This window comes from Serinus canaria, chromosome 3, assembly GCF_022539315.1.
Source record: "Serinus canaria isolate serCan28SL12 chromosome 3, serCan2020, whole genome shotgun sequence".
Lineage (NCBI taxonomy): Eukaryota > Metazoa > Chordata > Aves > Passeriformes > Fringillidae > Serinus > Serinus canaria.
In genome coordinates, this window is record NC_066316.1 from 11837279 (window position 1) to 11854787 (window position 17509).

At 42.4% G+C, this 17509-nt stretch overlaps 1 protein-coding gene across 1 annotated transcript in view; it reads left to right on the plus strand.

The window, feature by feature from the left end:
- Nucleotides 1–17210, plus strand: part of FSHR (follicle stimulating hormone receptor) — a 78861-nt gene extending 61651 nt beyond the window's left edge. Inside the window, exons 6-10 of the mRNA XM_009093679.4 lie at nt 1174–1251; nt 4663–4731; nt 4841–4915; nt 9694–9879; nt 15720–17210. Coding sequence (XP_009091927.2) covers nt 1174–1251; nt 4663–4731; nt 4841–4915; nt 9694–9879; nt 15720–16947 — 1636 coding nt within the window. The 3' untranslated portion in view covers nt 16948–17210. The remainder of the gene's footprint in view (nt 1–1173; nt 1252–4662; nt 4732–4840; nt 4916–9693; nt 9880–15719) is intronic.
- Nucleotides 17211–17509: the final 299 nt, after the last annotated feature.

The following is a 17509-nucleotide window of genomic DNA, read 5'->3' on the forward strand; positions in this document are numbered from 1 at the left end:
CAACAGCTATGGCACTACAGGGACTTTCACCTGTACACCTTTGTGTTTATCCTCAGTCTTAACCAGACAGGAATTACTCCATCCTGCACCAGCAAGAGCTTTTAAACTTTTAGGCGCACTCCTCACTTCCCTGTAAGAATAAATAGGCCTTGGTACTGATTGAGTCCCAAACTAGACCTCAGTTCAAACCTTGGACCCTCTGAGGTCAATAAGAGAATTCCCCTTGGCTTCAGCTGTGCCAATATTTAAGTCCCAAAGATGGGTCTTGAAATTTATAAAGGGCAGAGCTTTAGTAGAGCGTTACAGCTCACATGCATGGGTGCTGTGTTCCCTCCCTGTCCCTGCCCCTGCTGCCCTCAGTTTGCTGAAGGAAGCCTCTGTGTGTGTGTCACTCAGTGCAGAGTTGTGGCTGTATGGAGCTGTCAGCATGAGATAATTTTGGAACCACACTTAATTTCAAGCTTTGCAGATAATTAATTTTGTTCCGTGTTTTCCAACAGAAACAGCATGGAAACAGCAATATCCCCAGTCTAAATTATGAGTAACATTATTTAACTTCTTTGAGGCCTATATTGAGCCAGAACAGAACATTCCTTTTTTTCGTATCAGTCACAACTGAGGAAAGACAGAAACTCTTATTTGTCCATTCAACAAATTGCACTGACAGGGGTCCTGCATTTAAGTTCTTAAGCACATACAAAGCTCATAAGCAACCCTGCTGACATCAGCTGGGGAATGATTCATGGGCTGCTAGGTGCCCTGCTGAATCAGGCCAGAAAGGCTAATGGCTTTCCTCCTTCTGGCTGGGAGGCTGGGAGAAGGGGTGGCCTCGCAGCCCCTCCAATTGCATTTTCTGGGGAGTATGTTTGCTGGAGGAGCTATTTCATCCACCTCAGGGTTATAGACCTGAGCTTATATGCATTTTAATGTCTTCAGCCTATTTGGGAGGAAAGTATGGGGGTGTTGGAAGTGTTTTGCTCCAGCCTTCTTTATCAGGAAGGTTTGCGCTCTGCGGGAGAAAAATGTCTTGGAAACTTTGGTTATTACCCTCTGTCTGCAGTACTTCCTCAGATTTAATATAAGGGGAAAATACTGTGTTTGAAGCAGCATATTGTATTGAAAGGCTCATAGAAGTACAAAAAGGTGTAGTTTCTATTGTATTTTATTTTTCAGAGATATTCAAGACAATATCAATATACGTACAATTGAAAGAAATTCATTCATGGGCCTGAGTTCTGAAAGTGTGATTCTGTGAGTAGACATAGAAAACTCATTATTCTCCTTGTTAGCTTATTTCTTTTCCAGAACAGGGTCAAGGATAGCAGGAGTTGGCATGTTTTCATACACCCTCCAAATTCAATTTGAGATTTTACATCTCTCCTTGCCCCTGAGATCTCTGTATTCTGTTTCCCTGCCATGAAACAAATGAATGCTTTTGGGATTTTTTGCTGTTTTCTATTCCTGCTCTTTATTTTAGAAGCACATCAGAGAGTGAATTTAGTAATTACCAATGCCAAGGTTAAACACCTGCAGCTACAGATCCCTGCGATACAAATTGTGTTCAAAAGGATGGCACGACTCATAAATATTTACAGTCAGACACATCACTCAAAGACATTTATTACTTGGGCAGAATGTATGAAGATGTTGTGGAAATGTGGTTGCTTTGTGCACAATGTTAATGCATTGGTACAAGTGGGTTCTCAATGCAGTTTGGAGCCGCATGGTTAGCTGGCTCTACATTTGATTTCAGCAGTCATGTATTTTAATGAACTAGCTGGCTTCTTTGATCCTTTCTCTCTGTATATCAAAACATACTGTTTGCTTGCTAACAAGCTGCCTTCCTTTCACTTAGCCAGTGGCCAGACTGGAAAAAATTCCCACCATGTGGTTTACCTGGTACACTGAGAGAGAAAAGCGAGGTTTGAATTGACTGAGCTCACGTTGGTTCTGGGGGGAGCAGGGTCAGACCACCAATAATAAAGAGAGGCCAGTCACAAGTCATTTGGCTTTATCTCTCCCTTTTCCCTATCAGTTATGCACAAGCTCTCCATACTTTTCTGGAGTTTTAAACACACACACACCCCCATATACACACAGACTTTTCTCAAGTAGATATTTCCAAAGCACTGCGCAACAAATACTGTGTTTGTTTTCATGATACCACTGGAGGGCAAGATGAATATCCCAGAGTTTTGCTGTGTTTTGATCTCTCTGTGCCACTTGAGCAGCTTGAAGTTGGCTTTCCCCTTTCTCCCCAAAATGTTTCATGGCTTATATCAGGAAGAAATTCTTTACCAGGTTGCTCAGAGAAGATGTGGATGCCAGTCCTGGAAGTGCAGAAGGCCAGGCTGGATGGAGCTTTGTGCAGGCTGGTCTAGGGAAGGTGTTGCTGTCCATGGCTGGGGGGTTGGAACTGGGTGATCTTTAAAGTCCCTTCCAGCCCAAATTTTCAGTGATTCTGTGATTGTCAAGGGCTCTCCACACCCACCAATGTGTGCAGGAGCAGCAAGAGCTCTGGGAGCAGACCTGGCCTCCAGCACCCTGATCAGTGTCCTAACTTTACTCTAGCCCAATTCATGACAGAGGCCCTGCAAGCACCCTTTGAGAGTCCCTGATTATGCTTTCCTTGTGCCGTGGTGAACTTTGTTCATTTTAGGCACAAATATGCCATTTTTCTATACAAAACTGAAGTTCCAGCAACTCAGCAGAGTCACAGCAGCCTCATTTAGCAAAAGCAGGCATATCAAGATGATTAAAATCACCCAGGACCCACTGAACCCCCACATTCTAGGGAGAAACCATTTTAAAAGGCTTAGCTATGGAAGGCTCCAAGCATATTTCCACCTGTAATTTGGATTTAATTTTATGCCATGCATGGGATCAGCACAGGTGGGAGCTGAGGAGACATTTGGTAATGAAGTGCTAGAAATTTGTGGAAGAAATCCACTTTGCTTCCAGGTCTGCATGCAACTTAGGCTGTAAGATCTTTCCAGTCCTGAAATAGGGTGTAAATTCCTGTTCCTCAGGGACAGTGACCTCTTGCACTGGGTGAATTTTGGGGTTTTAAAAATCTGCTCTAGCCATGAAATGATAAGGAAAAGCCCCCATGTCCAAGCTCTGATCTCTGCCTCCATTGTCACCTTGCTATGTAAGAGTTAGTGGAGTCAGTAAGGATGCTGGTTGAAGTGAGAGGAGAATATGCCTCCATAGGAATTCATCTTTGTGTACTATAATGAGGTCTAGGGACTTGGATAATTTTTTTTAGCTCTTTTTACTACTCAGGTGCTATTAGCCAGGTGACAGGAGTATATAGTCCACACTGTGTGGCTACAGTGACTGTTTTACGACCTTAGTATCTCATTGCATTAACATCATGTTCAGTGAGAGAATGCAGCCAGTGCTAATAGTGTGATTAAAAACGTATCTATCAGCCTGGCAGCTACAAATTTATAAGCTCAATGTAATATAATAAATGTTTCAAATGCTGTAAGCAGGGACCTGTCTCTCCTCCGTGCCTGCTCACTCATGTCTAATAGTGCTGGCAAGTGAAGGGGATGGTGACAGCTCTCCTGATCCAGCCTGACAGACATTATAGACACAGAGCTGTGTGCATCTGCCTGTCATGGTCAAAAGAGCAATCCTTTCAGCCAGAGCCATGACTGATTTCCGTGCTGACCTTAGCTCACCACCTCAGACCTCAGATAAGTGGGTCACTTGTATGCTCAGCTTTCAAAGTGAATTAGAAAAGAGTCCAGGTTGGCTGACAGTTTAATTAAATCAGGCCATTTCTGCCATCAATCAGCCCTGTCACTGCCTGTTGGAGAGGGCGTGAGCTGCTCAGTGACGTTCAAGGCGAGATGAAAGATTGCACCGTAAAGATGATAAATATAACTGACCTAAATGTAAATTTTTAGCACCATGAAGGGACAGAAGGAAGGTCGTTAAACGTTAATTAGCTAATGCACCAGAGTAAAAACTTGGCAGAGAGCCCCAGGAGCTTCAATTGCCAGGTTCACTACCTGTGGCCTCCTCCTGGGGAAGGGAGCCTGGGGAGGCAGGGCTGGGCAGCAGAGCAGACAGGGAGTGTAATTTGTCAAGGCAGCAGTGCAGGAGGAATCACCTGCTTTCTGGGCAGTTTGGCTGCCCCCTCCTGCCCCCCTGCCTGGCTCAGTGACCATCAGCCCCCCTCCTCCACCTGCCTGGCTGTGGATGTCAGCCCATGGCACACGGCAGGCTTTTTTCCCTAATAACTGGCAAAGGGGAAGCCGTGGCCCAGCATTGCAAAAGCATCTTGCTTAGAGTAAAGCTGAGTGGCACTGACAGCACCAACAGGAAAGATTCTGGTCTCCCTGGCTCCTCTGCTGCCTTCCTAGTGGAGCCATGAGCAGTGCCAACATCTTCAGCAGCTTTGACCTTACTCTGGAACTTACTCCAGCTTCCATCTCTGATGGTAGCACTCATCCACCCTACTCATGTCTGCCCCCTCCAAAGCCTGCCTCCAACCACTGGAGTCTTACAGGATAGGATTTGTAGAAATTTCACCATTTCAATGTCCATTTAACAATTTTGTTTGTTTGAGATTCCCTATTTTGAAGTGCATACATTTAGTCATGGAGCATAAATAAGAACACAACTCTCTTTTCCTTTTCTCTGTTGCAGGTGGCTCAATAAAAATGGAATTCAGGACATTGAGGATCATGCATTTAATGGAACATACCTGGATGAGCTGTAACTATTTCTGTTGTTTGCAATTCTGAAAAATGAAGATAGTAACTTCTGCAAGATTTTTTTTTTTTTAGTCTCAGATTGTTTGTGCATAAAATGTTGTGTTTTTCAGAAATCTAAGTGACAATCACAACCTAGAAAAATTACCAAATGAGGTCTTCCAGGGAGCCAATGGACCTGTTGTTTTGTAAGTAGCAGTTGGATAACATTTTTCTCATTACTGACTCCTTAGAAAAGGTCAGAGAAGAACATGTGAATGCCAGTCTGGATTTCAACCTCTTGCAAACCTTGGAGGTCAAGACCAGAGGTCTAGTTCTGAATTTTTAAAAAAAGGAAGCCATAACTGAAATTTCGGTCTAGAACTTTATTTTTACTTTGTCTTCAAGTTTTTGAGAGTATTGAAGGTGAGAGATTTAGATCCAGGTTTGTGTCCACAGTTGATTAAACTGCGCAAGAGAGGAGTCATTCTGCTTTGTTTTTTGGGCTAAAAAAAAAGGTCTTTGGTTTTCTGTTTGGCCAAAATCAAGACTTGGTGAGTGGTTCTCAGTGCTGAAATCTGAATTACTTGCCACTGAAGATCTGCCCCTGCATCTGTGCAGCTTAATTCTGAAGGAAAATTGCCATCCTACAGGGATGGGGATTGGGATAGGTACAAGATCCATCCCACACAGTTACAGCAGGATGTCCTTGGTGGGTGATGAGCTGGGAATTGAGAACTCAGCAGTAGAAAATTCAGCAGTAGGATGCTCATGGATCTCAAGCCACAGTTTGCCACAGGCTCCAAAGATATATGAGTTTGCACAGCTGCCTGTGTTTCTGAGCACGAGCCACCACATGTAAAGGTTGCAAGAGAGATGTGAGGTGCTTTTTTCATCTCACTGATTCCAGAAAGGGCTAAAAGTCACCCTGAACAAGTGAGGGGGGTCATTGGAGCTGTGGGAAGATTTTGCACAGATGCTAGAGTGGTTACAAATCTGAAAAGGAGGGAGAAAAAAATGTCTGATTAACCCTGGGTTGAGTCCAGAGCTCTTCTACAGGCCTCATTTTCCACTGTGTAATGGTCAGTGCACCTATGATAAAAAGAGCTGGGCTTGCTGCATTCTGCTCCACTGCCACTGTTTCTTCAAAGCATCTTCTTTTTTTGGAAAAGACTGGCACTGGAGCATCTTTGAATCAGTAGTGTCATAGGTGTTTCTTTGGGAAATCATTGTTTCCTGTAATGAAAAGTAAGTGCATTTTCTTTGCAGGCTATCCTTGATGCAATCATATTCTGGAGGTTTATCAAATTGATTTGCCTGTAGTTGAGATTCATTTGATAGTTCAATTTCTAACACTGAGTTATTTGTGTAAAAAGTTTTCTGTTACATTACCAATACATTCTGTGGATGGGAAATTACCTTTTTATCCTGGATGAGATCATGAGAGAAGAACCTTCTTATTCATCCATCACCACGGATGTGCTTTCACTTGTGGAAATGATTGACCCATAATCATATCTTTGCTGGGACAAATCATATTTTTGCTGTTGCTGCAATCAAATCCGTGTTGCAGACTGCAGAGTTCTAATAGAATGAATATCAAGGTGATTTAACTCTTCATCTTCCTGAACCAGTGTTATAGAGTCAATTAATGCCAACTTCTATTTTATAATTCATCATATTAAAGTAATGTGAAAGAAACACAAACACAAATAGACAGCACCAATCACAGGCCTTGTGCAGGCTACAGAGTTACACAAGTTAATTCCTCTCTCAGACTTACAGCTCTTGGCTGAATTAGAATCTCTCTTTGGGAAAGACATCAAATTTTGAGTTAAAGGATTTCAGCATTGACAGCAGGCCAGTAAATCAAATAGCTAACAAATCCCACAACTATACATATTCCTTCTATACAGATATACACTCTGTTTCCAACTTGGAGTTTCATAGCTTCAATTTTCAGCTGCACTGTTTCATTTAATTGTCTGCTGCTCTCCTCAGAGCTGTCGTGGCTTGTCCCAGCCTTTGCTGGTGTCCTTAGTCCTCTGGCTGTGTCCTGGCTCAGTGCAGAGCGAGGCATGGCTGTGGCCCATCCCACCCTTGCTATTTTTCTTCATTGGTAATCCCACATGTGGAGGCTGCAGGAGAGCTCCAGTAGATCCCCAGCTCCACAGCTGAGCCCCTGAAGTGCAGCAGAGATCAGTTCAGATACAAGCACGAAGAAAATTGTTCTCCCCAGTCCGCCTATCCTGCTCTGATTTCTGCTCCAGGAGCTATTTTTTGCCATTTCTGTAGGTGTCTTTCAGAGCTCATCAGCTGGTCAGTACTTCTGCTAATCCAACAGAGACTCCCAGTGGGAAGGGGAAGTGATTGGAGGAGAAGGTAGATTCATTTTGCTGTTCCCGCACCGGCTGCTGTCAAGGCTGATGACTCACAGCCAAGCAACAATAACACAAGAACACGCATTTCAATTGCTGATGCCTTCTGGTTTGATTTCCTCCTGCCACTTTATAATCTTGTTCATCAGGTTTATTTAATTTATCAAGCCTCTAACCAGAGAACAGCATCCCACAGAACCTCTGCGCTGAGGTGTGTGTGGTAACTCAGTGCAGTTATTTACTAAACCACCTGCACAATGTCTGCCTTTGCTTTTTGGGGCTTTTTAGTGGTGTATCCATAGCTATCCTTCACAGACATACTGAATAAAATCCACAGGGGTATGCAGAGCACTTTGCCTAACTCACATCTGTTTATGTGGGATAATGACCATAAAAAGAAAAGTTTCTTAAATAAGAAGAAAAAAATTTCGCAGAAAAGCTACTTAATATCTTTGAAACTATTTAAGGATTATGAAAGATGCAGAAAACTTTTAGATGTTTTTAAGTGCTATTCCTATTCTTATTTATTTCCACACAGTGTAAAACCAATTTGGATGCAGCGATGCTTTTTAGCTAACAAGCCAAAAAAACATTTTTTTTTCTGTGCTCTTGTTCAGAACTATGAAGTTACACATTCTCTTAATGATGCCGTGAGAGATGCTGTCTGCGGATTTAAGCAGAAATCTGCTGTTTGGTTTTTGACTCATGAGCACATGCTCTGGGGACAGTTTTCATTAGGAGAGCACTGAGGGCAGTAGTCAGCACGAGGGGAAATGGAGGCTGCTCATTGCAGCCTAATTACCTCTTCAAGCAGCCGAGGTAGAAATCAATAGCCCAAAATTTCTCATAGGCTGATGGGTTAAGCTCCTGTAGAAACAGGCCCAGGACCTCAGGACCTCTTCTGTGAGAGGTGTGGCTTCTCTCAGCCTGCCCTGCAGAAGTTCACAGCACTTTGGAATACACCAGTCTGTCTTCTGTAAAAGCCACAGTCCCAGCTGGGGCAGCGGAGTGGAGCTTCTCTTTGCTCCTCTGCTGCCACATTGTCCAGTTGTTGAAGGTGGCACAGAGTTGTTGAAGGTGGCACATTCCTTCAGAGCCTGGATGTGAAGCCCCAGCTGTGGGCACAGCATGGACACCAAGATCATCTTTACCAATTCTACAAACTGCTTTATCATCTGCTATGAACCTCTTAGGCTTGGCTGGCACTCCAGCAGAGCCCTTTCCTGGTACTAATTTTGCTTTCTAGACCAGAGAACAGAGGTGCAAATGTGTGTGTGGTACACAGCAACTGTCCAAACTTTATTACATGCTGCTAAAACCTGGTCTCCCCCTCACATGGCACCACTCTCCTGTAATAATGCAATAATAAAAACAATTTGTGCATGTTGGGTGATAGAGATCAAATAATGTATCCTGACATCACACTGTCAAAGATGAACTGAAAGAACTGTACCTTTGAGAGGACATGGAGAAAACTGCAAATACTGTCAGTCCAATTCCTTGATTAGGGAGAAATCTTTTCTTTTCTTGGAGAACAAGGAGCAGAGCAGCCTCAGCAAACACTGCATCCTGGATCAGTCTCAGCTGTGAGATCACAGGGCTTAAAGAAGGAAGAGTGATTTTGTGCAATTCACTTTTACCTTTGCTCTTCAGAGAAAGAAGCTGCTCTGAGGGACATGGTTGGTGTCCCAAGAAGGGAAATTAAGAGATGTTTTGCCCCAGCTGCTACAGTCTGGAGCTATGGGGATGGATTTCCAAGTATCTTTAAGCCTGGAGATTGAGCAGCCTTGGTTCTGCTTCCCTTTCTTCTCTTGCCTGGCACAAGTCAAGATCAGGTGCATGCAGAACATGTTTCCTTTTAAAACCTCCTCTAAGGCTCTCTTTAGTTCATTCATGGCTGCTGACTCCATCACTGCCTCTGACAGCCTGTCCCACAGTAATTGCCTTCACAAACACATCTCCCCCAACCTCCTGCAGTCATGCCCCTTTCTTTGCTTCAGTCTCTGCTGTATTTGTTTTCTAAACCTCCCAGAAGGATTTGTTGGGATTTTTTTGTTCCTAGCAGCCTGAACAATGCCACTCCTGTCTCTCTTTAATGTTTTTCTTCCTAATGAGTACAAAATCTGATATCCCCAACCTGTACCCACATCTGAGCTTCTCTCTTTGTGTTTATTGCCTTTTCCACAGCAGCCTTCCCATGATGTGATGCTCATATAGCAAACTTCTATTGTGATTTCATCAGCCATTTTTTTTTGTCCTTTAGCAGTCTTATGGGATGATTGCTGCAATTTCTGAGTATTTACTAAACCCAGCATCATATTGCAGTAATAGTTTATGTGCCTGATAATTTTTATCCAGAACATTATAGGATTTTTTTTTCTTTTGTTCTCACAGACTAACACCACTTGATTGTTGTTTGCAATGGATATTAGCTCAGTTTGCTGGAGAAACACCCAATTTAGCACTGGATCATCTTTTCAGTGCAGATTTCCAGCTGATCTGTTTCCAGTCACTGCTCTGAGAATGAGTAGGACAGTCTAAAACACATGTCCATTGTTGAGCAGAAGTAAATTTGCTTTTTACTAAGATTTTCATATGTTTTCTTAAAGGGATATTTCCAGCACGAAAATCAGTTTCCTGCCAAGTCATGGATTAGAACTCATTAAGAAGCTAAGAGCAAGGTCTACATACAATTTAAAAAAGCTTCCTGACTTAAGCAAATTTAGATCTTTGATTGAGGCAAACTTCACCTATCCTAGCCATTGCTGTGCATTTACAAACTGGAAAAGACAAAAGTAAGTGACTTAATTTGTTTTTCTTTCTGGTGCTTTTCAGCAGTTGATAGTGAATTAAATAAAATTCCTCAAAATGTGGATAGAAAAGGTCTCTTCAGTGCAGGTGAGTAAATGGATGGAAATAAATGACTACACAATACATACAGGTTTATGCATGCTACACAGTGCACTGCCTCTCCATTGCAGGGAATTATTAAATTTTGATAGCATCAGCACTTTCCTCAGACACAACTCTGTCCTCACCTCTCATAAATCCATCTTGCACTGGGACCAGCCTGGAGACTTGAAGACATGAACCAGGAAATATTTGATAACTCTTTTAGAAGGTAACTGGAGGGAAGGCTGTGTTTGTGGAGAAACTGGTCAACACTTGTCCATCAGTCCAGGAGGGCAACAGGACCACTGAGTGATCCCAAACTCTTCTTTCAGAAAGCTTCATTGATGCTGGGCATTGATACTGCCCAACCATCACAGATAAATTATCTGTCGAGTTCACATTCACAGCAATTTGGGACATGCTTTCTGAGCAGATCCATTTCACACAAATCAACAGAGCAGGGTGGGAGGCTAAGGTGCCTTTTTAGACTCCAAAGGTAATTTTCCAGGCTGTTTTTAACTTTCCATTACCAAGTTGCAGTGAGGCTTTAGGTATCAGGGATTCTCATTGAGTATTTTCACCTCAGTCATACAGTCTTGAAATGTTCACATTTAGTAGTTAATGAACCTCCTGAATCTGTGCCACTGGAAAACGTGAGGAACTGGTACCTACAAAAACCCTTGGTATTGTTTGAAATTCTTCCTTTACTGGATGTCCTGAAAGGCTTGGACTTTGTCATGAGATAAAAACAATTATGAATCATTGTTACAATTCAAGACAACATCTTCAGAAGTGGCATAAAACTTCAAAGAAAAATCAAACTATGCAGAGAAAGTATAAACTGTTAGTAGCTTCTATTTTAATACCTTTTAATAGCCCTTTATTTTACTTTTAGCATTGTATTGTCTCCAGACAAGGGAAGATAACTGAGTTTGCTGATAGCTAATAAATATCACCTACATGTGTTTACAAGTCTGTGTAAAGAGTGCAAGTGTGATGGTGGAGACTGTAGTGATGACAGAAGTATCTGACAGAATCCATCACCCATTTTTGATCCAAAATGCTAAGTTTTCACTAGAACAGTTGATCAGCAGGCAACATTTTCACACACTTGTGCAGTTTTATGCAGACACAGTGCCTGGTGGCTTCTAAGCAGAAATGGGGTCCAGTCCTCCCAGAACTGGTGGCAAAATGTTATTTTCCAAAGAGCCCAGTGAAATCATGCTTAGTTCTGGATATGCAAAGGAACACTGATATGACTCTGCTTCATATTTTCAAAGGTATTTGGCTTCTGGGCTGCTTGGGCCTAATCAGCACCCAAATCCCAGAATCCACCCCTTAAATTCAGCAACAGGACTTTTCAAAAACAAAGTAAGAGTTGCTATTGAAGGAGGAGATAGTCCTGACCCTGTGGTAAGCTCTCAGTGTCTACTCCCCTCACGTGGGCTTTGAAAACCTTCCATGCCACACTCTCACACATGGAACTGAAGTCCACAGCACTCACTTCCCCTTAGTACAGCCCCACTTTTGGAAGCCTTTTGGAAGCCTGGCTAGCAAGAAGGCATGGAGAACATAACACAGCCCTTTGCACAGCCTGGGTAAGTGTAATTTTGCAAAGAAATGCCAAGAAACCTGTGAAGAGCTCTCACAGCCCCGGTGTGGATGTTCAAGGCTGGGCTGGAGCACCATGCCGTGGTGGGGCTGCTTCTGGAGCAAGTCTGGTCACAACTGTACCTCCCTGGGCAACAGAACCAAACTGAGCATATTTATCCATGCCTTTAATAGTTACCAGATGTATTTTCTACCAAACATTAAGTATAGATGCTCATAATTTTTTATGAGAACCTATTATTTAGATGAACCCTTCCTGTCAGCTTCTTTTTAACATAATTAAAATTTTCATTTCTTTCATACAGTCATGTCTCTTGTAGTGAAATTGGTGTGAAACTGAGATCCTCTCTCCAGATTAAAGAGAAAAAGTGCATGCATGTGTTTGGTTTGAAGACTGAAAGTATTACCATACACTTCAGCAGGGATTAGTCACACGTACAGTAGCTACACCCTCTTTCATTTCAAAGCAGTTTTCATGACAGCTGGCACAAGCTGCCTGTGCACTGAAGGCTGCTCAGGCTGTTTAGAAGTTATTAATAGTTTGCATAGTGCTTGATCACACAATGTGCAATATTCCTTTGGTGGGAGCTGTGCTTGGCTCGGAGCAGCAGGTGGTGGTGGGAGCCCTGGTGTGCCCTGGCTTGTGGTGCACCTTCACAGGACAGGGTCATTCCTTGTGGCCATTTGGCTCACAAAATACTTCCAGGTAGTCCTGGGAGTAAAAAAGGATCATCACCCCCAGAATTGAATTTCTAAGGATCACAGCAGCAGCTGGTGTTCACATGAGAACTCTGGGAAGGAATTAAGACAGGGATGTTGAGCCCCTTTCTTGCTGCCCGTTCATGTTTGATTTCCCCTTTTTGAGACTTTTGCAGCCCTCAAATCCCTAGATAAAATAAGTTACTATGGTGGATCATGCTCAATCACCTCTCCAAAAACTGTCTGCAGCAGCAAAGAGGTGCTGTTGGGATAATGGAAAGCTTAAATCTGTTACAGCAACAGTGCTGTCTAAGTTTTGGAGGATCCCACATCAAGCACAGTTCTCCCAGTCTAAGAAACACAATTGAAACATAAGACAGTTTTGATTTTTTTTTTCTCATTCCAATAAGGATTACATGCCAAATATTGATCTGTAGTTTGAATAATGTGGTGCTGGCTTAAAGAAAGGTAAGCTGCATTCTTAAGAGAAGTCTAGTACTGTATGTTGACTCCCCCCATGTTTTTCTGTGACTGGAAAATAATATCCTTGAAGTGTGGATAGGGCAGAGGCCAGATGTTAAAACCCTCAACTTGACATCGGCCATTAGGAACTTCAGCAAGATTTTGGCTTTCTTTGACATAAAGATCACCCTCTGCCCAAAAGAATGGCATTGATATGACTCTGTCCTTACACTTGATCATCATTCTTTGGAGGAGCTGTCACTTGAAATCCTACTTTTTCAAAAAATGTGGCAGCATCAGGAATGGTCTTTGGGCCAGCCTCATCTCACAACATACTATCAGCTGCTCACAACTCACTTAATGGCACTTTTTGGTGAGCATGATTGGCTTGAGATAGGACTTATTACAGAACACAGGTCAAGACTATTTATTCTGCTGATCATGTTTCTCAGCACACTAGATCCTGCTGCCAGCAGATCCAGACGAGGCACATAAAATAACAACTTAAATAACAACTTGTACCAAGGTAGTAATTTTTGTTTATTTTTGTCAGAGCACTCTGCCAATTTCAATTTTGTTCTCTAAGCTGCCCTTTCTGCAGTTTATTTTCCTAGTTTACTTGAGCAAAATAATATTAAACAGTAAGGAAAGTTTACAAAGAGAGGGAATGAATTAACTGTATTATGACACCCACGGTCACAACAGGAAGCAAGGACCCACACATCCCTTGGGAAATAATGTTTTAACTTGTTGCTCTGAGTGCACCAAAGGGTGAGAAACAGAGGGCAAAATTATGATAAAGAGTCAGTATCAGAGGATGGCTCTTCCTTCCCTTGGGAGTTTCATCTTACCTGCTCCCAATACAGGGAACCAGCAGGACACTTGCCAATGCCCTTCCCTGGAGAAACACCTTATTCCTTGGGACCCTGCTTTTATCTGGGACACTGGCTGTAAAAATAAGGCAAGAATTAATGAATTGTAATAATCAGAAATATTTAACTGTCCCTACAAATCACTCTTGCCTGGGTGTATATTTAGGTCCAGGCAGTGCTTCCAAAACTTTAGAAAAAGTTTATTTTTCTATTATTTTTATTTTTATTTTCTCATGCTGAGAAATGATTGGCTACAAACATTTCTCTCAGTTCATTTTCAAAGAACCACCGATTGTTGTAGCTTTCGGTACCCCCAAGTGCCTGATGCAGTAAAAAATGAGGGACTTTTTCTCTGTTATTGCTCCTTGGAAGCCTGTATTCCCTTTCAGCCAGAGAACTGTTGATATATTGATCAATACTCTGGACCCTTCACTCATCCTTATGCGAGTAGAACACAGGACAGCAAAATGTAATGCCTTGTTATTGCTACTGTGACCTTCATAGTGAATATTTGACCTCACAGAAAATCAGTTTTCTGACTCAGTTGACAGGCAAGATAAAAAATATTGATAATAGTAGAGGATGTTCAGAATCTCATAGGAAATGTCCCTCGCTTTCTGGTGCTGGACCTTCATTAGTTTTCCTTTCTTGCAGACCCTTTAAACTCAATTTTCGGAAGATGTAGTGAGTGCAGAAAGTCAAAAGGTAAAATTAGGTTACAAAGAAGAATTCTCCCTTTTAGGCTGCTACCAGTTGTTAAAAATTTCAACTTTACTTGCCTGGAGAGTTCTTCTCTCAACTGTACTCAGACTCAGGGTGGAAGATAAGCTGGGGTCCTGTCTTAGAAATTACACACCTAAACTGCAGTCTGGCTTGTAGCTGAATGTAGGCAGAGCTGAAATGGGTTGGGTTTACAACAAAATGTCAAGTGTTTTATTTCATAACTCAGATTAGGTCTGCATCCAAAACTGTGGATGCAAGTTCATGGGACAACCAAATTCTAAGGCAGCCAAAGAGCTGTTGTAAAAACTGAAGGTTCATTTCCTGTTTATGTTTGATATTTCTTGATATTTATGATCTTGTTGGAGCTGATCATTTTTATATCATCAGCCAAAATATTTGTTTCTTCTGTAGGTCTATGCATGGAGAAGAGCACAGAGATAATACTCTACAAAATAAAGCCAAACACAAAACTATCAAAAATGCTAGTGTTTACTTGTGCTACTAAAAAATCTTAAAATGTTTTTAAAATGCTTTCTGATAGAAACAAATGCAACTACTGTTTCCATTAAAAAGTTCGGTTGGTTTGGTTTGGTTTGGTTTGGTTTGGTTTGGTTTGGTTTGGTTTGGTTTGGTTTGGTTTGGTTTGGTTTGGTTTGGTTTGGTTTGGTTTGGTTTGGTTTGGTTTGGTTTGGTTTTGCTTCACTTCACTTGATTTATAATCCACTTATTGTAAAAAACAGTTTTTAAGCAAAATGGTCTCCTATGCCTTTTGTTTCTGTTGGCATTTGTCATCTAGAGATTTTCTGGAATCCTGCATGAATTTATTTGTGCTATTTACTTGTGTTACTGGCTGATCACTAATATAATATGAGGTACTAAAAATGAACAGCACAAAAGGGAGTTGTGTGCCCTGGCAGAGTTACAAGATGGTGGGGGTCAAAACCTTCAGGAAGAAGGGAATTTGAAAATTCCTAGCTGACTTGACTCATTCCTCAAAGCTCAGTCCCACACTGGTGTTCATTGTCATGCATTCCCCCCGTGCTTGTCAGTGACAGCTTAGGTGAGAAATTCATTTCAGATGAGGGAGGCTTCTTACAGAGGGCGTTATCCAGGTGGATAACTGCATCCTGAGCATTAGGCAAACATTAGGTTTTCCTTTCCCATGAAGTTTATGATGTTTCCAAGTCATTTACATGCTCTTGTAGTATTTTATAAATAGGGACCAACCGCACTATTAATCTCAGGCTCCAGGGTAATCTATATAATCAGCTAACCAGAAAAACTGTGCTGTTAATGGGAACTGGAGGATTTTGCATTTGTTTTTTGCTTCATACTGTGTTTCTTAGCTTCCAACTCTACTCTTTTTACAATTTCAGGACTGAATTACATCCAATATGTAGCATATCTCAGGTGAAGCAAGACTTTGAGGAGAAGCCCGGCAAAAAACTACAGAGAAGGTCTGCAGCTGAAGATTATATTTCCAACTATGGCATAGGATTTGACCCAGCAGAGAATGAATTTGACTATGGTTTATGCAATGAAGTAGTTAATGTAGCCTGCTCTCCTAAACCCGATGCTTTCAACCCATGTGAAGATATCATGGGATACAACATTTTGAGAGTTCTGATATGGTTCATCAACATTTTAGCTATTACTGGGAACACTGTTGTCCTCATTATTTTAATAAGCAGTCAATACAAACTCACTGTTCCTCGCTTTCTGATGTGCAATCTTGCCTTTGCGGACCTCTGCATCGGGATCTACCTGCTTTTCATCGCCTCTGTAGACATCCAGACCAAAAGCCAGTACTACAACTATGCCATAGACTGGCAGACTGGGGCAGGATGCAACGCTGCAGGATTCTTCACGGTGTTTGCCAGCGAGCTGTCGGTGTACACGCTGACGGTGATCACCCTGGAGCGCTGGCACACCATCACCTACGCCATGCAGCTGCACCGCAAGCTGCGCCTGCGCCACGCCGTGACCGTCATGGTTTTTGGCTGGCTGTTTGCCTTCACAGTCGCTCTCCTTCCCATATTTGGGGTCAGCAGCTACATGAAGGTCAGCATCTGCCTGCCCATGGATATAGAGACGCCATTTGCCCAGGCTTACGTTATGTTCCTCTTGGTGCTGAACGTGCTGGCGTTCGTTGTCATTTGCGTCTGCTACACCTGCATCTACTTCACCGTGCGCAACCCCAACGTCGTCTCCTCCAACAGCGACACCAAGATCGCCAAGCGCATGGCCATACTGATCTTCACCGACTTCCTCTGCATGGCCCCCATCTCCTTCTTTGCCATATCCGCCTCGCTCAAGGTTCCTCTCATCACAGTGACCAACTCCAAGATCCTGCTGGTTTTGTTTTACCCCATCAACTCCTGCGCTAACCCCTTCCTCTACGCCATTTTCACCAAGACTTTCCGCAGGGATTTCTTCATTCTCTTGAGCAAGTTTGGTTGCTGTGAAATGCAGGCCCAGATTTACAGAACAGAGATCTCCTCATCTGCTCATACTTTCCACACAAGAAACGGCCACTGCCCTCCTGCATCAAAAAATGGTGATGGCACTATTTATTCCTTGGTTCCCCTGAATCACTTGAAGTGAAATGCTTGCATAAATTTGTGTCTGAGGCAGTGTGCTAATCACTTGCAAGTATGTGAATTTGAATAATGACTTCAGCATAACTTGCAAACTTGTTTTTTATGAAAAGAAAATTCTTTCCAATTCCCTATTTTAGTTCAATGAACAAGCACCAGAGATGACATATCATCTTCATCAGTTCTTGAAGAACAAAGTGGTGAAGTGTTCATGTAGAACTGTCTCAAGAAATAAATGAGATCATAAACTGGTATCTCCCACCATGCAGGCAAAGATTCCCTTCACTCTGGGGAGATGTTAGTTGCTTATTGAGAATTAAGTAGTGGTTACATACAGTTTCAAAAAATATGTAGAATTAATTTTTTTTCCTGTGAATTGTGTTATAGCAATACAGATAATTAGCTTTTTTCATTAATCACATCTCCTGGGGTTACAGGAGACAGAAGGCCAATGTAAGCCCTCCCCCAGCACAGGCTTGCTAGGAATGAGAATATCTCGTGATGTTTCCATTTCTGTTGAGCACAGCAGGGAGGCAGGAGGCATCTCCAGCTGTGCTGGATCTTTGCAG